Source organism: Enhydra lutris, unplaced genomic scaffold (genome assembly GCF_002288905.1).
Source record: "Enhydra lutris kenyoni isolate GAN:26980312 unplaced genomic scaffold, ASM228890v2 scaffoldscaffold59, whole genome shotgun sequence".
Taxonomy (NCBI): domain Eukaryota; kingdom Metazoa; phylum Chordata; class Mammalia; order Carnivora; family Mustelidae; genus Enhydra; species Enhydra lutris.
The window spans coordinates 4412323-4436778 of NW_019154143.1; the positions used below are offsets into that span (position 1 = coordinate 4412323).

The 24456-nt window shown below is 38.3% G+C and overlaps 1 protein-coding gene across 2 annotated transcripts in view; it reads right to left on the minus strand.

Annotated features, from left to right (window-relative positions):
- The window catches only part of LOC111158484 (tetratricopeptide repeat domain 27), a 176648-nt gene that overhangs the window by 119170 nt on the left and 33022 nt on the right, over positions 1 to 24456 (minus strand). For both annotated transcript variants that reach the window (XM_022520527.1, XM_022520528.1), the window contains exons 8-9: positions 21619 to 21731; positions 16552 to 16618 (exon numbers count right to left, since the gene is read on the minus strand). In XM_022520527.1, the coding sequence (XP_022376235.1) occupies positions 16552 to 16618; positions 21619 to 21731 (180 nt within the window). The remainder of the gene's footprint in view (positions 1 to 16551; positions 16619 to 21618; positions 21732 to 24456) is intronic.

A 24456-nucleotide genomic window follows, 5' to 3' on the forward strand; every position in this document is an offset into this window, starting at 1 on the left:
TCATCCCAAATAACACAAACCCAAGTAATGTTCCACTATGTTTAAACCACATCCTTGTAGACTTCAGGGAATCTGGTAGCTCCGTCCTGATACTTGGTGAAATACTGAGACAGCATTAACTTGCAAACAACTGACTGCACAGTACAGCACACTCTTCTCTCTCTGTGCTCCCAAAGAACACCTTACAACCGAAACCGTTACATTTATTTGTCTCTGTTAAGATAAACAAAAACATACAAAATCATCTAAATATATAGGAAAAATGTGTTGTGAGGGGCACCTAAGTGGTTCAGTTGGTTAAGCGTCTGCCTTTAGCTCAGATCACGATCTCAGGGTCCTGGGATCGAGTCCCACATTGGGATCCTTGCTCAGCAGGGAGCCTGCTTCCCCCCTCCCTCTGCCCTTCCTCCCACTCATGCTCACTTACTCATTCACACTCTCTCTCTCAAATAAATAAATAAAATCTTTTTTTTTAAAGTGTGTTGTGAGAACAAAAAAGAAATAAAAATAAAAATGTGTTGTGAGAACAAGCTGTGATTGATGCTTCTAAGTTTTGCAAGAAACTGTCACTTTTTTCATACAATCATGAATGGGTCATTCTGCAACTTGATGCTTTCTAGCATTGGTAGGCTTGAAGAAATCAGTATTCCCAAGCAAAGCCCTAATACAAATGGTAAGTCTGGAAGTTCATAATTTTTCTTCATGTAGACTGCATGAAAGAAAGATTCAAACACTTAAATAAACAATACATCCCTACAAGAAACTGAAATGAAATTGTTAACAGAAAGAAATATTTTATATAAGAAATTCTAGTTTGGTTAAAATGTGCTGAGAAAATTCATTTTCTTAAATAATACTGTTCTTTCAGGATATCGGAAATGACCATTACTATTCATCTGACCGTGAATGTAAATGCCTTGTGTGACTCTTGCCATGTATTTTTCAGTTTGATGTAGTGAAGAAATGTCTACTAGATCCAATTTTTTAAACATTTTTATATATTTTATGATACATATAAATGCACAATGACTTTTCACAGACTGAACAGACATATATAACCAGCACTCAGATCAAGTAACATTACCAGCATCCTACTGTCCCCTTGTTCTCTCTGGTCACTTCCTGCCCCTCTGTAAGGGTAACCACTCTCCTGACTTGTACACAGATCAGGGTGCATGCTTTTCTACTTTATACAAATGTGATCACAGAGTACCCTTTTGTATCTGCTTGCTTCTGCTCAACAGTATGTGTGAAAGATTCAGCCACATAGTTGCACAGAGTTGTAGAATATTCTTCTGTTGCTGTATAATATCCCACTATATAAATATAGGTGCTAAATAAATAACATGTTGCTAATGGGCATTTATGCAGTTTCTAACTCGGGACAATACAAATGTGTTATGAACATTCTAGATGTGATACCAGAATGTGTGGTTACTCACACTTTAAGACATGTTCTTTTTTTTTTTTTTTAAAGATTTTATTTATTTGACATAGAGAGAGAGATCACAAGTAGGCAGAGAGGCAGGCAGATGGGGGTAGGGGGAGCAGGCTCCCCACTGACCAGAGAGCCCGCTGTGGGGCTTGATCCCAGGACCCTGAGATCATGACCTGAGCCTAAGGCAGTGGCCTAACTCACTGAGCCACCCAGGCACCCCCTAAGACATGTTCTTTAGGTGAACATGCACAAGTATTTTGTTGGGTTTATACTTAGGAGTGAAACTGCGAGGTCACAGAGTATGAATATATTTAGCTTCCATAGTTCCTCCCAATCTTCTGAAAAGTTATTCCACTCAACACTCTTACTAGAAATATAAGAGAACTCTTGTTGCTTCACATCTTTACGACACTCAATACTGTTTTGCATTTTAGCCATTCTTGTGGGTATGGAGTAGTATTGCATTATGGTTTTAGTGTGCATTTCTCTAATGACTAATAAAGTTGAGCACCTTTTAATATGTTAATGGCCATTTTAATACCACTTTATTAAGTCCCTATTGAAATCGTTTGCTTATTCTTTCTACCGGATTGTCAGAATTTTTCTTAATAATTTGTTAAGTTTATATTTTCTGAACATAAGTACTTTTGTGGGAGGAGGGTAATATATTATTTATACTCTTGACAAACATTCATGTAACACATACGACCTGCTGGCAAGGCAGTGGTCTAAGTGCTTTACCAATATTAATGACATCTTTTATAAAGAGAAGTGCTTAATGTTAGTGTAGTCCAACTTATTTATATTTTTGTCTTATGGTTAGAGCTGTGTTGTACCATTTGTCCTAAGATCTCAAAGACATTCTCCCATATTTTTTCCTCTAAAAGCTTTACAGTTTTGCTTTTCACTTTCATATATCCAGTCTGGAATTGATTTTTGTATATACAGCACGATGTAAGGGTTAAGATAGCTTTTTCTATACGGACATAAACCATCTAGTATCATTTATTGAAAAGCCAACTCTTTTCCATTGTACCGCAATGCTAGCTTTGTCATCAATCAGATGAACCCTATAGGTATGGATCTGTTTCTGGACTCTCTATTTGTTCTACTGCTTGGTTCATACGTTCTTATGTCAAAATGTCTTAATTTGGTGCTTCTCAAACTTTCAAGCACCTAAGAATAACATAGAGAAATTGCTAAAATACAGGCTCTTTGGCCTCAACCCCAGAGATTCTGATTCAATAAGGGGTTGAGATGGAGCCAAATAACTTGATTTCTAACAAGCTCCCAGGTGATGCTGATGCTGATGCTGCCAGTCCAAGGACCACAAGACGATAAGCGATAATGTAGTTAAATAATACAGTTTCATAACAGGGCTTGCTGTCTGGCGATGAATATATCCCTTAGTACTTCATGACTGTCTTAGCTATTCTTAGCCCTTTACATTTCCATATGAATTTTAAAGTCAGCTTGAGTTCCACAAAACCAAAAAACAACAGCGACACAACTCCAAAGCAAAAAATTAAACTCCGGGGTTCTGATAGGGATTGCATTGATTATATAGGTTAATTTGAGAAGACTTGAAATTTTAAAATATTGATTCCTCCATGAACATAGCAGATGCTCCCATTTATGTAAGTCTTCATTGCTTTCTCTCATTGTTTTGTAGATTCTAATATTGAGGTCTTGTAAATCTTTTTTTTTTTTTTTTGAGGTCTTGTAAATCTTAAGACAGATTTATTTCTTGGAATTTCATATCTTTGACCTTTATTGTACATGCTATCTTTACTTTCCCTTTGTAATATTTTTTTTAATTGTGGTAAAATACATATAACATAAAAATTACCATCTTAACCTTTTCTTTTTTAAAGTAGGCTCCATGCCCAGCACAGAGCCCAATGCAGGCCTTGAACTCCGGACCCTGAGATCAAGAACTGAGGAGGGATCAAGAGTCAGATGTTTAATGGACTGAGCCAACCAGGTGCCTCACCATCTTTTTTTTTTCTTTTTTTTAAGATTTATTCATTTATTTGAGAGAGAGAGAGAGAGAAAGGAAGAAAAAGAAAACGAGAGCACACGAGTGGGGCAGAGACAAAGGGAGAGGGAAAATCCTCAAACAGACTCCCCACCAAGTGAAGAGCCCGACTTGGGGCTCGATCCCAGGACCCTGAGATCATGACCTGAGCAGAAATCCAGAGTCAGACACTTAACCAACTGAGCCACCCAGGAACCCCAAGGCAGCCCACCACCTTAACCATTTTTTCAAGTGTACAGTTCAGATAGGTACATCTACATGGTTGTTCAACTAATCTCCAGGACTCTTGCACTTGAAACCCTGTATCCATTAGACATCAACTGCCCAGCACTCTCCGCCTCTGGTGGCCACCATGCCACTTCTGTTTTATGCATTTGACTATTTTAAGAACGTCAGGTAAGTGGAATCATATAGCTGTATATGCTCTCTTTTCTTAAGTCCATTTATTAGAGTCTGCTAAGTCAAGTAATTTGATGAAATAGTACCTCACAGAAATAAGATTGCTGGCTAAAAATCCAATTTTTTAAAAAAAGAAGAAGCTTAAGAAGTTTGGTGTATACAACTTGCAGCACTTTGAGAATCAGGGCAGTGCTAAAGAATGCTGTGTCATGGGGCACCTGGGTGGCTCAGTCAAACAGTCGCCTTTGGCTCAGGTCATGATCTCCAGGTCCTGAGATGGAGCCCCAGGTCCAGTGCTTCTCCCTCTCCTTCTGCCTGTTGCTCCCCCTGCTTGTACTCTCTCTCCCACTCCCTCTCTCTTCATCAAATAAATAAATAAAATCTTAAAAAAAAAAAAAGAATGCTGTGTTATTTGCAACCATATGCTGGTATATGAGATGGAATTCTCACCACTTTCACACTTCAGGGCAAAGGTTAGAAACCATCTAAATATAAGTGACAACATTTGTGCAACTATCTAAGAGAAGTTCTCTCATTTTCCAACTCTTATTGACCAGAATTTATGAAAGGCGATTCACTGATCCCAGTAATTTTTTTTTTTAAGATTTATTTATTTATTTATTTGACAGAGAGAGTTCACAAGCAGGCAGAGAGGCAGGCAGACAGAGAGGAGGAAGCAGGCTCCCTGCTGAGCAGAGAGCCTGATGCGGGGCTCGATCCCAGGACCCTGAGATCATGACCTGAGCCGAAGGCAGTGGCTTAACCCACTGAGCCACCCAGGCGCCCCTAATCCCAGTAAGCTTTTATAAGTGTACAATATCCATATACTCTATAATATTACTTATTAATAATATTACTTATTAATCATAAATTTATTTATATCATATCATAAATTTATGATTTTATTTATATTTATTTCATAATATTTATAAAATATCACATTTATATCAATTTATCATATACCCTCTAAATTTATACCATCATACTAATTTATATCATAAATTTATAATATATGCTCTAAATATTATTACTATGAAAGTTGAAATAAACTCTAGTAATATCTCTTTTCCTTAGAGTTACCATGTTTTATAAGTTAAAGAATCAATCCACTTCAGCAAGTGTTGACAAACAGATATTTTGAGAGTAAAAGGAAGACTGCTCGGCACGCCTCACTGAGCTTATCACCGCCTGGGCTAGGGCTCAGACTCAAACCAGAAAAAAAAACTGTAATAATCTAACATCTGAGAAAACTCAGTTAACTGAAATGAAATATCCAATGAATAACCCTGTAACTCACACTAAAATTTCAATATCATGACACGCTTTATATACAGGCATTATTTTATGCAGCTAACAATTCCAACACATGAAACATTGCCATCATTCCCAGAAGAGCAGCAAAGAAATTTCTGTAACACCCTCAAAGAAAATCTGGAGTGTTGTTTCTATTAAAAACAAATTTCCTTTTCACTCTTATCACTGCACATTTCCAATAATCTTCTTCCAGAGGTCACTAGGATCCTTTATAAGACAGCCAGCCCGTCTGCTCCTTTAAACGTGAAGGAAGGGGCTTTCAGATAGCTGCTTTTCCGGACATAAATCAAAGCCAACTCAGACCTCTCTTGGAGAGTCCATAATGCTTTGGCTATACTCAAGGCAAATCAGATGATGCCTACCCAGGTCAGGCTGACCTTACAATACAAGGAACAAAGAAATACTATAAAAAGCAGAACTACTCCCTCTTCTTAATGAACTATTTTAAAAAGCATCCATTGTCAAAATCTGTATCAAATGACAATAAGTTTAAAATTCCCAGTTTAGGCTATAAATTATCCCCAGTAGAACTGCAGTCCAAATTCCCAGGCCCTGCTCCGCAGACCATTTAAAATCTGTCCGGAATCTGTTTTCCCATAAGTCTCACTATTGCCCTAACCAAATCTCCCAGCCCAGCTGACTGAACCCAGTACAATCACACTTCCCCATCTCCTTGCCTTTGCTCTTGCTATCACTCCATCTAAACCCCATCTGTCTTTCAAGGCCTGATTCAAATCCTCTCTTAGTGAACAAAGCCTTCTTTGCTCTGTCCTAAACATTTTATTCTTTCCTGAGCAGTTAGGGGATTCATTTACCTACGCGATCCACTGGTAGCTTAAACTGCCTGGCATTGCTAATTACATTTCCCTAACTTTATCTGATGTGAGCTAAATTAAAAATTCCATGAAGGCAAGTCCTATGTTTTATACCTTCATTTCTTTCACACTATCTAGGAGCACTCTTGGCAAATCCTGAGATCCAAATCTCCTGTCATTACAATATTTTCAGAGCTCTGTTCTCGGCTCTGCAGATTTTCGTATAGAAAGCAGACACCAGAGAGAGACCAAGCTGTTGGTCATTTGTCTGCCTCAAAAAAAAAAAAAAGGCCTTCTCCATTCTGCCAGTTCATCAGCACCACCAGATTCGCCTTTCACACCGTCATGAGAAACAGACCTCCTTAACACATATAAACTATTTTAAAGCTGAATTTTTCATCCTTGAACACCACGTTAGTTCACAATGTCAAAACACCTGCAAGAGCTTTCTTTCTTCAGCTTCAGTGATGGCCAAAAGCAGAAGCACAAAGCCACAGGTTGGAACAAGACTCCTTAAGATCAAGTGTATTACCAACTTAGCTCTAAGTTGCTTAGCTCTATATATTTCTGTATTGGGGGCTTTTCTTAAGGCTTTTTCCTCTACTTCTTTCTTTTTCTTTTTTGTTTATTTATTTGAGAGAGAGAGCGAGAGAGAGCACGAGCAGAGGACAGAAGGAGAATCAGGCTCCCCACTGAGCAGGGAGTCTGATGTGGGGCTTGATCCCTGAAACCTGGGATTATGACCTGAGCCAAAGGCAGACACTTAACTGACTAGCCACCCATGCGCCCTTCCTCTACTTTCTATGAGTGTTCTCTATCATCACTGATTCTGCTTCTCACCAGCCTAATGATTAACAATAAGATTCACTTTAAAATTAAAATGTATGCTATCAGAACTGCTTACTCTTTAAAATGGTTTATCAAATAACATTTCAATGATCTTGTCATTGCTCAAAATAGTTTTTAGACTTCATTTTTTTTTTTTTAAGATTTATTTGACAGAGAGAGATCACAAGTAGGCAGAGAGGCAGGCAGAGAGAGAGGAAGGGAAGCAGGCTCCCTGCAGGCTCCCTGCTGAGCAGAGAGCCTGATGCGGGGCTCAATCCCAGGACCCTGAGATCATGACCTGAGCCGAAAGCAGAGGCTTAACCCACTGAGCCACCCAGGCACCCCATAGACTTCATTTTTTTATTATGTAATGTATACAGAGGATTATAAGTAGCTTAAGTTATGAAGTATAATAATATAAACACCTGTGAATCTGGGAATAGTTTTTTTTACCTGATCACTGTATTTATGAACTCATCCATGTTGTTGCTAATAGCTACAGTTCATTTATTTTCACTTCACTGTTGTATAATATTTCATAACCGTGACATAAAATATCACAATTTATCCCTTCCCCTGTCAACAAAATTTAGGTTGCTTCCAGTTTCTCTGCCATAATGACAAATGCTGCTATTATGAGGCATTCATACACATATCTACTGATGCAGACGTCAGAGTTTCTTAGGTATACTTCTAAGACTGTAATTTCTAAAACACCTGCTATACACAACTTCTTAGTGTTTTACAACATCTCTCTGCTGTGGAAAAGCATGGGTTGCATTTTTATTATGGTTTTTAATTTCAAACTATTTTTGGGGCACCTGGGTGGCTTAGTCGGTTAAGCATCGAACTCTTGATTTTGGCTCAGGTATTGATCTCAAGGTTACGAGATCGAGCCCCGTGTCGGACTCGCACTGGGCCTAGAGACTGCTCGAGATTTTCTTTCTCTCCCTCTTCCTCTACCCCTCCCCACGCAGCTCCTGCACATGCGTACGCACACTCTCATTCTCTTAAAAAAAAATTCTAAAAGTTACATTTCCCCTCCCAAATCATAAAAGTCTAATAAAAGTTTTTCAGCTATCTTTTGATTAGTACCTGCTGTATTTCTTTAAACATGCCATATATAGCTGCTCTATATTATAAATCAGAGAACTGCTGCCTTTGTTGAGTCTCAGTCACGGTGGCTTGCCTTCCCTTCTCTCTTTTGATCTTTAATTGTGAGCTCACTGCTCAGTTTTAACTTGGGATGTTTTCCTCCAGAGAAACCGGTTTCTGCTGCCACAGCAAGGCTGCACCATGAATTCAGGATTCCTTCAGACTTGCTTGAGGGTCTTGGCTTAGTAGAATGTTCTGACAGTCCCATTAGGTCAGAAAATGCCATCCCTCACAACTGCCTCTGATCTCTAATCACGGGAGCCTCTAGTCTCTGGTCCATGAATCCTCCTTTATTTTAACCTATGTGTTTAGGTTTATTTCATAATGCCTCCCATCATGCCTGTTTCCTTGGCTACTAAAGATAGTATGCGGCACACTGCAAAGGGGAGACACAGGCAGGTTGAGAGAAGTTTAATGGTGGTCTGAACACCCTGCTTTTATCTGCAACCCCAAATAAGGACAGTCAGCTAGCCATGAGGCAGTGATGGGCTTTGCTCATTTTCTGTATGGTTTTGTGCCAGAGGTTTTTTTTCCTTTAATTTTTTATTTTCAGATTTATTTTTCTCCTTCAGAAAAATTTCAGGGATACTACAAAGAATTTCTATATACTCTTCAACCAAGTTAACTGTGCCACACAACCCGTGGTTTAATCTCCAGACCTAATACAGATTCTACTAGAAATGGCATTTACAGACTTAAAGTCCAATTAGCTGTATTTTTATATCCACTAACACAAGAAGTTGCTTGAAATCCTCTATTAATACCTCACTGTATTTTAGAAGATGTCAATTACCTATGCTATTTTTATACCTAAGTTTCCTGCCACCTGAATTCTTAAGGTTTTACATTCATCCTAGCTATCTTTCTGTTTGTTGTTTCTGGTGACTCTCAATCATGAGGGCGTATAATTCAACTCAAGACATCAGTGACCTGTGTTAAATGCCTAAGGTCAAAATTCCCACCAGTGGAGCTCTAAACAGTGTATTTCTCCACCTGAATCCGAGGTTTCTTTTGAACAGAGGTTTCTAATAATATTTGAGGAAAACTAGCCTGCTTTGGCCTTAAAAAAAAAAAAGGTAAAGATACTAAATATGAATAATGAGCAACATCCTTTTGTTCTACATCTACATTCTTTCCACTTAACAAGTTAGTTAGGCTGTGAGTATTTCTTGTTGTGTTTCTGAAATTGATGACAAACACTAACACTAACCCTAACCCTGAAAATTGCTCATTACCCCAATGTTACAATTTCACCTTAAGGAAATGTAGGAGATTTAGGTCAATGACTGACTTTTATACATAAATTCCTTTATAATTTATTGATCTACAGACTAAGTATGCTGTTTAATTATTTAGTTTCCAAATATTTGGAGTTTTTCTAGATGTCTAACAACTACTTATGTAAAATTAAATCCCACTGTGGAAAGACATTATTTTCCATACGATATTCTTTTTTTTTTTTTATTGAGACTTATTTTGCTGGCCCAGTATATGGTCCTGCTAAACATACCATGTGTACTTGAAAAAAAAAATGTATTCTGAGTATATTATTTTAAAAATATACAGAAATGTAAGAATCCTCATCTGTGACTCTTTCTTTTATGAAATGTTCTTCCTCACATTCCAACAGTCATGGTAGCCCCAATCACTATCTCAGAAAGACTGTTGAATTGCTTTTGGAGTTTTAGCTTCCTTGCATTTAAGACACTGATTTTTAGCCATTGGGATAGAAACAAGAAAACTACCCAATGCCATTCCTTTCTTCTAACCAATAAAAAATTAAAAAATTAAAAAACCACTCCAGAATCTTTCTTCATTTTGTCTATAATTTGTCATTTTTATCTGCAGAAGGATGGTTCCAATCAGAGCTTACTTGGCCATCACAAAAGCAGAAGTCCTCCAAATAAATTTTAGAATCAGCCTGTTGATTTCTGCAAAGAAAAAAAGCCTGCTAGGAATCCAATCACTATTAGATTTAATTTATAGCTCAATTTGGGGGGGATCTATCAATTCAACACTATTGAGTCTTCCAATCTATAAACATTGTAATTTTTCCATTTATTTAGATCTTCTTTCTCTCAGATTATATCATGTTTAGTATACAAGTCCTACACTTCAGTTAAATTTATCATTGAACATTTGCTATCTTATGTTATTCTAAATAGCTTTAAAATGTCTTTCCCAGTCATTCATTGCTAGGAAAATATAAACACAACTGATTTTTTTTTTTTTTAAAGATTTTATATATTTGAGAGACAGCAAGAGATTGAGAGAGCACATGTGAGAAAGAACATGAGCAGGGGGAGACACAAAGGGACAGGGAGAAGCACAACACACAGAGCTCAAACCCGGGACCCTGGGATCATGAACATGCATACGTTTGGGAAGCTGAGCTAAAGGCTCAGCTTAACCAACTGAGCCACTCAGGTGTCCCACAACGGATTTTTTTTTTTTAAATTAACCTTGTATTCTTCTGAGACCTTACCTATTACTCCCAGTAGCTTTCATGTCAATTCTTTAGGGTTACCTACATACACAACTGTGTCATCTATGCATACTGATAGTTGTATATCTTCCCTTCCAATCCACATATCTTCTGCATCTTCTTCATGTCTTACTGCACTGCCTGGGATTTCCAGTTCAATGGAAAACTGAAGTGCCATTTTCCCGATCTTAAGGAGGAAAAACTTTTTCATCGATAATGATTTTAATTAGAGATTCTTCATTGATGTCCTTCTATTCCTAGTTTACTAATATAATATGATATGTCATATATAATTCCCTTCTATTTCTAGTTTACTAATATAATATATACTATACACACATATTTTATATTATATAGCAAAATTATAATATAAAGTCTGTTGAATTTTTTTCAAATGCTTCTCTGCTTCCACTGAGATAATCATTTGGCTTTTCCCTTTTACTATACTAGTAAGATGAACTGCATGGATTGTTTCATATTAATCCAGTTCCTCACTCTTGAGATAAACACTATTTGGTCACGAGTTATTATCTTTTCTTGCACTGCTGCTTCATATAATTTGTCCAGTTTTGTAACTGCTTACAGTAAAAGTTCAAAGTCAGTACCAGTTACTCCAACATGGCTAGAAGTAAACCCACAAGTAAGTATTAACCTTAAGCCATGGTTAACAGTGAAGAAATAAGTCTAGCAGAAAAGAACCTTGATCCCACTAATCCTATTACTCATTCTGTCCATTCCTGAAGTAGGATATATACAATGAACTCAGTTCAACTACAGTCAAAAAAATACTTAATAAACTTCCATTTGGAATGCCCGGGTGGCTCAGTTGGTTAAGCCTCTGCCTTCGGCTCAGGTCATGATTCCATAGTCCAGGGATCAAGTCCAGCATCGGGTTCCCTGCTCAGCAGAGAGCATGCTTCTCTCTCTCCCTCTACTTATTTGTGTGCTCTCTATCAAATAAATAAATAAAATCTTAAAAAAAAATAATCCTCTGTTTAGGAACAGTTAACCTATGAACTGGTACAAAAAAATAAAGCATGCCTATCTCTTACTTCTTTAAAAGTTACCAACTTGGGGTGCCTGGGTGGCTCAGTCATTAAGCATCTGCCTTCAGCTCAGGTCATGATCCCAGAGTCCTGGGATGGAGACCCACATCAAGCTTCCTGCTCAGCGGGAAGCCTGCTTCTCCCTCTCCCACTCCCTCTGCCTGTGTTCCCTCTCTTGCTGTGTCTCTCTGTGTCAAATAAATAAATAAAATCTTAGGAAAAAAAGAAGTTACCAACTTATAACCCAGAGATCGCTGCAATGTTCATTATCAATACATACCTATTAAATTGAAATGTATAAGTAACATTTTGAGAGACAAGTATTCAAACCAGAAAGAAAACCAAAATCCTGAACTATAACTGCTTAATATACAATGCGTCATCCTGTAGTGTTAACACAAACTATCAGAAGTATCACGGCTATCTCACAAACTTCTATTGCCTATCTTAAAAAATTAACAATTCCTGAGTATGCCCTAAAAGAAAAACAGGCAATCATTTTAATCTGTAAAAATGGTTTGCAAACTATTTTATGTTCATAGATAAGCATTTATTAAATAGCTATAAAATTAACAGCAGCAAGAGAAGATAGATACAATATAATGTACAACTTCCAAAGGTCTTTTTCCTTTTTTTCATTTACAGAGACCTTGGGGCTTCAGGGCAGACACTCAGAAGGCAGGCTGCCAGTATCAATTCACACTGAAGCAAAACGCCTGCCAATGAAAACTGAAACACCTGTATGAATTAACTAAATTGTTCCCATTTTCAACAATGAAAGGAAATTAAAAGCATTACTGAATGTCACTGACTTGGCCCATCTGAAAGGAAATAACGCAGATAACAGCTAATTTTAAATTATCAAGCCGATACGACACAAATGGCTCTCTAAAACAATATGGGTTATTTTTACTATGAGTCATTCAGTTTTCCTGAAATGTGTGGATCAAGTATCTCGGGAACAGCACTACATTATGACAACCTTAACAAAATAAAGTATTCCTTTTAGGATAAGCTTCTGACACTGGTGAATGAAAACATTCTCCCAACATAGATCATATATATTTCAATGTGCTACACCAATAGGAAAACGCTACTAAGAATTTCTCCAAAAAAAAGATTTTACCATTTTAGTCAACTTTAAGACAGTTCACTAAAACTGAACAAAATTCAGGAATAATGAACCATTCATTTGTTTATCCAACAAATATTTACCAATTATCTGAGAATAGCTACGGTCCCCATCCCTTCAAATGCTTACAGTCTGCCGGCAGGAGTATGAAGACTGGTATTATTCTTGCTCTTCTACTAACAAAAGACACTTCCTAGTCTCCAGAGTGGATACCCCAGTTCCGGGCCACCACACCACTGCCGCAGAAAGGAAATGGCCGCCCAGCAGCAAAGAGTATGCTGTTTCTTTCCTCTCTGCCCCCTTCTTCCCCACGTCTACAGTCAATTTCAAACAGGTCTTACCTGCTTAATAATTCTTATTCCTTGAAAGCGGGATGCTTTCCTGCAAACCAGTGATCAGGTGGCACCGCTCATCCCTGAAGCTATGGGTGCGCCAGCTCTACCTACTCAAAGGTACTTTCAGGACATTCTCGAATTTGATCCTCAAAACAAGTTTTCAGAGCTGAGGAGGGGGCACAACCTGCCCCTTCCCTCATTACACAGAAAGAGAAGATAAAACAAGTGGTTATCCTTCACATCACATAGCACTACCTAAAATGATAAAACTAAGTGGAGCAATGCAGCATTGAGTTATAGGGCAGAAATGAATCCTCGCCAGGGTTCAAGCATAGTTCATTCATTCTCTTCTTCTGCAGCCATTCATTGAGCAACAGCTGTGACCAAAGCATGGAAAAGACTAAATAGGGCCTCGATGAAGACCCAGAGAAGAACAGAGCCCAACCCCTGAAATGGGGAGTTCATAGTTTTGTGACACTGACAAGATATATATACAAATAATTATAATATAAAGCCAAATATGACCCTTGTTAAAAGGAAGACACAGAAAGAAGTTCAAGAGTTCAGAACTGGGATAGCACCTGAAAGTGTTCCCTTTTGCCTCAATTATTCTTTTGGAGTAACAGATAAAGGTTATTTATATACTGGATATTCAATTATATAGGATATAAATCTCAATGAAATTCTTCATTGAAACCAGGGGCCACGTCTAATTCATCTTACTACCTGCTTCAGTATCATGCACAAAGAAGGGATATCACGAAGGACCGAAAAACACAAGGATGAGTTGACAAGGGCTCATCTGGATTTTTCTAGTGTAGTCTGTATGCTTCCTTTGGGATCAACAAAAGAATTGGGTGGTGCAGGGGCGCCTGGGTGGCTCAGTGGGTTAAGCCGCTGCCTTCGGCTCAGGTCATGATCTCAGGGTCCTGGGATCGAGTCCCGCATCAGGCTCTCTGCTCAGCAGGGAGCCTGCTTCCCTCTCTCTCTCTCTCTCTCTGCCTGCCTCTCCGTCTACTTGTGATCTCTCTCTGTCAAAAAAAAAAAAAAAAAATTTTAAAAAAAAAAAAAAAAAAAAAAAGAATTGGGTGGTGCAGATCACAAAGTATCCTTGGGGCTCCTAAAAGCCTTCCTCACATATAAGTTCCTTGCCCTACTTCTTATGATTTAAAGATTTTCTTGGAATTAAAAAACTCATCTCCTTAGAAGACTTAGGCCTGGCATTATGCATCACTGTAATCAAACAGCTTTCCTCCGAAGATCCTCAGGTCACTTCTAACTTGGATGAGAGTTGGAGGAGGACAGAGAACAAAAAAGTATGCATTATAAAGCCCTTGGGGGAGAAGTAGGAAACTCAAATTTATGACCTTCACTGCAAGTTAGGAGAGATGAGTTACCCACCCCAAGGTTACCAGAGTTAATGACTTCAGAAGTACTTCACAGCAGAGCAGAGAGGAACAAGGAGGGGGGGTGCTGGGGAAGGGGGTCCAAAAGGCAAATGATGAAAGATTAAGAGACTCTTAACTCTAGGAAACAAACTGAGGGTTGCTGGAGTAGAGGGCGGGAGATGGAGTAAGTAGGTGATGGGCATTAAGGAGGTCACTTGATGTAATGAGCACTGGGTGTTGTATGTAACTGATGAATCACTAAATTCTACCTCTGGAACTAATAACAGTATATGTTAATTAAACTGAATTTAAATTTTAAAAAATCTTAAATAAAAATATGAAAAAAGAAAGAAACAGGAAAAAAAGAAAAAGTTTTTTAAAAAGCAAGAAATATATCCCCACCAACTGGAAATGCTTAAAAAAAAAAAAAAAAGAACTGCTTGAATATAGAGTATTTTAGTGTCTTTTTAGGATAACTATGGATAATACATATACCTTGATAAACTACTAAGTCCAGTCCCAACAAGATGTTATTACTGACCTCCTCCCTATAAGAGGTCAGGGGAACACCTCCTAGCACATGTTACAACCTGTTTACCCCAATCATCAGAAGAAACCCAGGCGTCCTGGTCACATTCATCATCTAGACACTTGTCCCCATTCAGCTCTGCACTTCCCTATAGTAATTCAAACTCACCACCATTCCAGACCCTCCCACTGAGATCCTCCCCACCGCCTTGTGTAAAACAGCCCTCCCCATGCCATCTGTATTCTCTTATCCGGCTCCATATGTCTCCAGAGCACATCTGTTAGATATATTATTTCTCTCTGGTATACCGTATATTGTCCCCACAAGAATGTTAATCAATGTAAACGCCAAGAGGGAAAAGACTTTGTTGACACTGTAGCCCCAATGACCAGCACAATGCTTGACATATATTCAGTATTCAATAGAGATTAGCAGAATAAATACAGAATAATTTTTTAAATTAATTTTTAAAAAAAATGTTTAACACTTTACTTGTCAAATTCCTTATAGCATATGTAATGACTAAACACGGACATTTCCACATAGTTAGCTAAAAACAGATAATCTATCATCATAAACACCAAAGATTTCTAAGATACTCAAGTGAGAAAATAAAACAGGCACCCAGAGGACTCAAGGGATTAACATTCAACGGACTCCAAAACCGTAGGCAGGAAATAGTAACTCGCAAAATTTACATTACAATACAAAGTAAGCTAGCTTTTTTACCAGATAAAAGTACTTCATTTTTGCCTTTTCTGGAAAAATAACGAAGAAAGAAAACATCAGAATTCTCTCTTGATTTTAACTATGATAATAAAAATGTCTTTGAAAAAATTATCTTAAGCAACTTGTGCTCATCAAGGACGTGCATTACCTTTTTATGCATAAAGCTAAGAAGATACTGACTGACCCTTTGGTCTGTGACTTTTCTCTTCTTGAAAAGCCTTCTCTGACCTCAAACCCTCACACATCTACTACTTTTCACTGCCATTCTTCTCCGATTGTGGTCTTTATCAATTTCATTTTCTTACACTCGGTTCCCTCCTTAATTCCCCGTAATGAGATGACTACACAACCCTCTGCCCAAACTGTCCTAGAGATAAGCAGCGCCCTCCTGATTATCTGCACCCACAGCCTTTCTCCCTGCGGTGCGGGATGCCAATGAGCACCTCATACTCCCAACACTGCCTCCTCCCTCAGCCTGGATAACCCACACCCCCTCTCTTGCTTCTGGTCCTCGCTCTCCGACATCCTCACATACTCGTCCCATCCCCGTAGGCATCACCCTCAATTTTAGACCAAAGAGGTGCACACTACAGTGGCTTCAGACTGAGGATTCAGACTCCTGCTTTGTCACTTCATTTATTCACTGAACATTTATGGAGCATCTACCAGATGCTCCATTAGACAACGAACAAGAAATAGTTGGCCACTGCACTCAAATCCAAGTAAGTACAAAGAAAAATGCTTGTGTTTACACCAACGCCAAGATATATGCAGTTTGGAAACTAAAATGGTGAGGTTTTTTCCTCCTGAATTTCCTAAGTGGCAGTGTTTCAACATGAGCAATCAGAGGCAAGAGTATATCAGAAGCAATAGAATGTACAAGGGAAAACATGCAACGGAAAGGACAAGACATTACTCACTGATGTGAATGCCAGCAGCTCCTCTTCAGTTAACTTATGCACTGGGTTATTCTTCTGGAAATTTGTGCTTTAAATTTAAAAAAAAAAAGAGGGGCAAATTAATCCTATAATGCATGTTGTAACTAATGAAATATAATTTTTAAAAGGCAGCATAAATTTTATTTCAAAACACATAATTTAATATTACTGCATTATATACAAATGTAGATATGAGTTTACCCAAGATAAGTATAACAATAAATAATGTAATAAATAAGTAAGTAATAAAATGCACAAATAGGGGTGCCTGGGTGGAGCATTCGGTTAAGTGCCCAACTCTTGGTTTCAGCTCAGGTTGTGATCTCTGGTCATGAGATCAAGTCCCACATCAGGCTCCACACTTAATGCAGAATCTACTTGGGTTTCTCTCTCCATCTCCCTCTGCCCCTTTCCCCACCCCACCCCCGACCCCAGCTCAAATAAATAAATAAATAAAATCTTTTTTAAAATGCTGGCAAAGTGTGGTTGGTATACTAAATATCAACATAATCTATTTTACTAGGAGAAAGAAATCTAATCTCTGCCACTTCACAAAGAAAATGAAAAGAATTAATATGGCACCAGCTCCTATCTATCAAACTCATGCCAAAAAGAATTAAAAAATTACTGTAACCATTAGGCAAAAATTAAGAGGTGGTCCAAGAGGCAGAGCAATGGGAATTCTCAGATTCTGCTGATCCAAGTATAATTTGATAGAACAGTTTTGTTAAACGATTTAGCACTATCTTGTAAAGTGAACCTTCATATACCTTAGCTCAATAATTCCACAGAGCCCAGAGAAATTCTTTTTTTTTTTTTTTTTTTTTTTTTTAAAGATTTTATTTATTTATTTGACAGAGAGATCACAAGTAGGGAGAGAGGCAGGCAGAGAGAGAGAGGAGGAAGCAGGCTCCCTGCCGAGCAGAGAGCCCGATGCGGGGCTCGATCCCAGGACTCTGAGATCATGACCTGAGCCGAAGGCAGCAGCTTAACCCACTGAGCCAGCCAGGCGCCCCCCAGAGAAATTCTTGAACAAGTGTACCAGGAATCGTATATACAAATCTTAGTAATATTGTGTATAACAGGGAAAAATCTTGAAATAATCCAAATGTCCAAAAGGAGACTGGTAAACTGAGAAATATTCACCCAATGGAATGCTATAATCCAAGTAAATTGTACCTACACATAAAACATGAATGAGCCATAAAAACATAATAATGAGAGAAAAAAAAAATCACAGAAGACTGCATAATAGTAATAAGATACCACTTTTATAAAGCTCAGGAAAAAAATGAAACAACCGACTCAGAAGTATAAGAATATGTGAGTAAATATATTTTTTGAAAAGGCAAGAAAATGACAAACAGAAAATTCAGGGTAGTGGTTACTTTTTTTTTTTTAATTCAAGCACAATTAATATACAGTGTTATATAAGTTTCAGGTACACAATATAATGATTCAACAATTCCATATACTTCTTAGTGCTCAAGGTTAAATCTACTCTTAATCTCCTTTATTATTTCATCCTTCATCCCCACCAACCCCACCCCCTCTTGCAACCACCAATTTGTTTTTTGTATTTAAGAGTTTGGTTTTCTGTCTCTTTTTTTCCCAGCCCCACTGTTTCACCAGACTACCATCCATAAGAATTCACCTTCTCCGTGTTTCCTTTCTAAACTAACCCAGCCTACGACAATGTCCAAGTCACCCCTCCATAGGGATAACGGCCATGGGGGTTAGAGAGAGATCAGGCAGTGTAACAAAATCATTATTTACAACCCCCACAATAACTCAGTTCATGTAAATCATCAATTCACTAATGCTCTTTTCCATTTATAAACACTGCATCAGGTGCCCAAGAGTCAGACAATAAGTAGTTTCTACCAAACAGGAAGATTTAATTTCCCTATAAAATCCACTCAGGACTTCTAACTGTTCCATATATTAAGATCCCACCAATACTATATTCGGGGGGAAAAAAACAGTATTTGAAAACAAGCATTATTTTTTTTAGTCCTCTCTCAACTGTGAAGTCCAACTCATTATACCTTAACTCAAATGACAGAATGCCTGGGCATATGTATATTTCGTTTGATTTAACTTTCTGATGAGTTGACAATTATGAATTTGCCAAAATGATGTTTTAAAAACCTACATAAAGGAGAACTCAGAACTTGGGGTCAGTAAAACCTGGATTCAAGTCCTAATTGCTGCTTTGTAATTCTGAGCAAGTTATTCAGCCATTTGAACCCCAATTTCCTATCTGAAATACAGAGAAAGTAATCTAGGGCTGCTAGAACATTAGTGAGGGGTCACGTGGAGAGTGCATGGGGCAATTCCTACCACGTGGAATCGCTCACAAACAGTTGCTATTTAAATTATTTACATACTAAGAATCACTATGAATTAGACAAATAATTTTTCATTAGTAAGCATAAAATCTGTCACTGGAGTCAAATCATGTGATAGAACAAGAGATCTAGGCTTAGAAACAGAGCTACTGGGGCACCTGGGTGGCTCAGTTGCTTAAGTGTCTGCCTTCGGCTCAGGTCATGATCCCAGGATCCTGGGATCAAGCCCCACATCAGGCTCTCCACTCAATGGGGAGTCTGCTTCTTCCTCTCCCTCTGCCCACCCCTGCTCATGCTCTCTCTTACTCTCAAATAAATAAATAAAATCTTTTTTAAAAAAGAAAAGAAACAGAGCTCTGTGTGATCCCTTTTACCCAAGCAAGAGGACTGGAGGACTGCATTCAACTTTTTTGTAAATGAAGTGTGTAAAGGGGGTATAATGCTATGAAGCAGAGACAAAAGGGTAAGTTCTACTGAGATAAGAGACTTTTTTTAAAAACAAATTACCTAGGGACGCCTGGGTGGCTCAGTTGGTTAAGCAGCTGCCTTCGGCTCAGGTCATGATCCCAGCGTCCGAGGATCGAGTCCCGCATCAGGCTCTCTGCTCGGCAGGGAGCCTGCTTCTCCCTCTGCCTCTGCCTGCCATTCTGTCTGCCTGTGCTCGCTCTCTCTCCCTCTCTCTCTGACAAATAAATAAATAAAATCTTAAAAAAAAAAAAAATACCTATTACTAATTTGACTGTTCTACTAAATATTAGAACTTTGTGAAATATTCCATTTTGAACATTACTAAGTCTCCAGATGAGAAATGAGGTATTTTTATGTAGTTCAATAGTACCTTCCCTCTAAATGTTAATTACAAGGGTAAAAAAGAAAAACTTTATGATGGAGAAGCCTGGCAAAAACCGCTTCAACCATGTGATCAAGGTTAACGTCACCAGTAGGGGGACAAATCAAATTGTGTTCTACTGTTAGGATGCAATAAGAACCACAAAACATGGGGTGCCTGGGTGGCTCAGCCTGTTAAGCATCTGCCTTTGGCTCAGGTCATGTCAGGGTCCTGGGATGGAGTCATGTCAGGCTCCCTACTCAGTGGGGAGTCTGCTTTTCCCTCTCCCTCTGCCACTGCTCCCCCTGTTTGTGCTCTCTGTCAATAAATAAATAAAATCAATAATTAAAAAAAAGAACCACAAAACTTCCCTTCTCTGATATCCCTGTTAATGATGCATAGTGCGAATCTAATCAGAATTTTTTTTAAAGAATTTATTTATTTATTTGACAGAGAGAGATCACAAGTAGGCAGAGAGGCAGGCAGAGAGAAAGAGGAGGAAGCAGGCTCCCTGCCGAACAGAAAGCCAAACTTGGGACTTGATCCCAGGACACTGGGATCATGACCTGAGCCGAAGGTAAAGGCTTAACCCACTGAGCCACCCAGGCGCCCCAGAATTTTTTTTAAAATAAGTCAAATTCACGAGGCAAAGTCTACAAAGCAACTGGCTTATGTCAAGACCATGAAATGTCATGACCATGAAAGTCAAGCAAGGATGAGGAACTAGTCCAAGATTGACAGTAACTGGAGAGACATGACCTAAAAGAAACACATATATTCTACAGTGGGTCCTGTGCTACAAAGGAGATTAATGGGACAACTGGAAAATTTGAAAGGGATCTGAGCATTAAATAACAGCATAGTATGAATGTTAATTTCCTCATTTTGATAGCTGTATCGTGGCTATGTACAAAAAATTTCATAGTTTGTTGGAAGTATACACTAAAGTACTCAGGGATGATATAGTATCATATCAGAAAATTTCTCAAAAGGTCTCTGCAATGCCTTACCCTTGCAACTTTTTTCCAGATTTGAAATTATTTCAAAATTGAAAAAATAAAAGGAAAAACTATTTCCATCACACATAAAGTTCGATAATATTAAGAAATAATTCTATCCTGAGACACCTGGGTGGCTCAGGTGATGATCTCCAGGTCCTGGGATCGAGCCCCACATCTGACTCCCTGCTCAGTGGGACGTCTGCTTCTCCCTCTGCCTCTCACCACTTGTGTTCTCTCTCTCCCTCTTAAATGAATAAATAAAACCTTAAAAAATAACAATAATTCTATCCTTTGGAATGTAAATATCCTCAAAGGTCAAAATAATCATTCTTAACTCTCTATTAATAAAGTTTATTCCTAGCTAAGGCTAATCAAGAAATTTTGCTTATGAAGGAAAGAGAAGGTGAAGAAGTTACACTAATTCAAAGGAGATACTAATCTCTAACCCTTTACTTAGTTGCCCAGCAGAGAGCACTGGTGGTTTAGTTTAGAAAAGTGGCTGCCCCGCTATTCTTTTTTTTTTTTTTTTAAGATTTTATTTATTTATTTGTCAGAGAGAGAGAGAGAGTGCACACACTAGCAGGCAGAGTGACAGGCAGAGGCAGAAAGAGAAGCAGGCTCCCTGCCAAGCAAGGAGCCCGATTCGGGACTCGATCCCAGGACCCTGAGATCATGACCTGAGCCGAAAGCAGTGGCTTAACCGACTGAGCCACCCAGGTGTCTGTGCCTTACTATTCTTGATCCTTGTAAGCATATAAGATTCTCTATTCATCCAGAACTTGGGGCACCCCCTGGGACAAAGTTTTCTGCAACACAAGAAAACCAATATGCAAAGTGTTCAAAGTAACCAAGTAAGTAATTGACTTACCAGATTCCAAGGATAACAGCAAGCTCTTCAGCACACAGGTCAGGTATCTGAAACTGTTCACAATCTGCTAACTTTATCTCATTTAGAACAGTATCATCATTGAGCTCAAGATTCTGGTGCAAGACAAAAGAAAATATTTAGACCAAAAGTTAAATTTGATTCATTCAACACACTATATACAACTGATTACTAAAGAGGGATAATTCACCTTTTTGTTTAAAGATTATCCGATGCCTACAATTGGTCAATAGGCTGTTTCTTGGGAAACACACACTTAGGGATAATTTACTGTGTAGAATCGGAGGACACGCCATCTATACCTCAGGAATGCACTGACAATATCAGTAAGAGGGAATAACAGCCATCACTCAGGGAGCCCAGTATGCAAATGCCCCTCTACCAATGCATCAGTTGAGTTTTTAAAAAATGAGCTGTCAAAAACAGTAAAACCACAAAAATATATCCCTACACACACCCCTAACACACTAGAACAGCAAAATTAAGAAGACTGACAATGCCAAGCTTTTGCAAATGGCACTCTCATACACTGATGGTTGGAACGTAAAATAGCACAATCACTTGGAAAAGAGTGTGGCAATATCTCATCAAGTTAGAAGCACACTGGGATGCCTGGGTGGCTCGGTCCGTTGAGTGACTAAGTCCTGATTTTGGCTCAGGTCATGATCTCAGAGTCATGAGATCAAGCCCCACACGGGGCTCTAAACTGAGCGTATGCTGCTTAAGATCCTCTCTCCCTCTCTCTCTGCTCCCCCCCCCACAACACATGTTCTCTCCCCCTCTCTCATTCTCTATCTAAGGGGGGGGGAAAAAGAACAAATTTACCACATAATCCAGCCATTCTAATCCTAGGTATTTACCCAAGAGAATTAAAAACATATGTTCACACAAAGACTTATACACAAATGTTTCAAGCAGCTTTATTCATAACAGCCAAAAATTAGAAACAGTTCAACTGTCCACCAACAGGTGAGTGGCTAAACACACTGTCTACTGATGGACCTAAGTGTGCATGATGGATGAGTGGATTAAGAAGATACAGTACATATAATGGAATATTTTTAGCCATAGAAAAACAAACAAACGAGGAAATCCTACCAATGGTGACAACTTGGATGGAACTTGAAGGTATTACGCTAACTGAAATATGTCAGAGAAAGACACATATTGTATGATCTCACTTGTATGTGGAATCTTAAAAAAAAAAAAAAAAAATCAAACTCACAGAAAAGAGATCAGCCTTATGGTTGCTAGGGGCAGAAGGGGGAGGGGAACTGGAGGAAAGTGGTCCAAAGTATGAAACTCTAGTTACAAGACACGTAAGCACTGGGGATGTGATGTATGACACAATGAGTGCAGCTAACACTGCTGTGTGACAGACAGGAAAGCTGTTAAGAGAGGAGATCCTAAGAGTCCTCATCACAATAAAAAAAAATTCCCTTTCTTCTGCTTTTCTTTTCTTTTTATCAATATGAGAAGATGTTAGCTGAACCTACCGTGGTAAACTTTTCACACTATATGCAAATCAAACCTTTGTGCTGTATACCTTAAATTTATACAGTGATATATGTCAATTATTTCTCAATAAAACTGGAAAAAAAGAATTGCTATAACTTAAAAAAACATTATACTAAATGAAAGAAACCAGACACAAGAGAGTCATACTGTATGATTCCACTTATTTAAAATTCTAGAAAAAGCAGCTCTAATCTGTGACAGAAAACAGACCAGTGAGAGGGAAAATGACTGACTGTGAAGGAGTATAAGTGACTTTGGGTAGAATGGAAATGACTCTATACTTTTATTATGGTGGTGGTATTCCGTGGGTCTATTTTTCAAAATTGAAACTGTACATTTAAAATAAAATCGGCCCTTTAAATTTTTTTCTAATTCGGGCGCCTGGTGGCTCAGTTGGTTAAGCAACTGCCTTTGGCTCAGGTCATGATCCCAGAGTCCCAGAAATGAGTCCCACATCAGGCTCCCTGCTGAGCAGGGAGTCTGCTTCTCCCTTGTACCTTCTCCCTTCTCGTGCTCTCTCTCACTCTCTCTCAAATATACAAAATCTTAAAAAAAATTTTTTTTCTAATTCAATAAAAGTAGCTAAAATTGAGAGCTAAATGGACCAGAAGTCTGAAAACTGCCTATGGCTAAAAGGTCAACCTCTTAACTGGTAACCTCTTAACTAGTAAGCAGTAAATCTGCCCAAAACACAGCTCAGAGGAACAGCTCTCCTTGTCTATCTTCAAATGCACCCTAACTGTAGGCCTAGCTCTGTCTATAGCATTTTCAGAAAAATGTACAGCAACCCCAACAAACTACTGATAGGAGGAACACAGAACCTTAGGCTGCTGCTCAGAATCCATTGAAAAAGTGGCTCTTCCTTCGGAAAGGGCAGAGTTGGCAGGTGCACAGCGCACCCTGGTGGCCATCATTTTCAACACAGGCCTTTCATAATTTAAAAAACAACTACGTTTGTAAGAGTCACACTTAAAAAAGTAGACTTTTAAAAATGATTTAACCTAATACATCAAAAATACTATTTTTGTAATATGTGTCAACAGCAAATTATTAATTCTCTATTATACATTCTTTTTTTTTCATACACAGTCTATGAAATCTGACGTGTCTTTTACACTTCAGCACATCTCAAATTGCACCAACAACTCCCCAGTGGTTAATTATCACACGTAGTTGATGGCTACCATAAGGACCATGTAGCTCTACAGAATCCCAAAATGGTCATCTTTTTATATCCTTATAGGGTTGCATCAACCTACTTATTAGTACACAATGTTTTCTTTTGGTTTTTTTTTTTTTTTT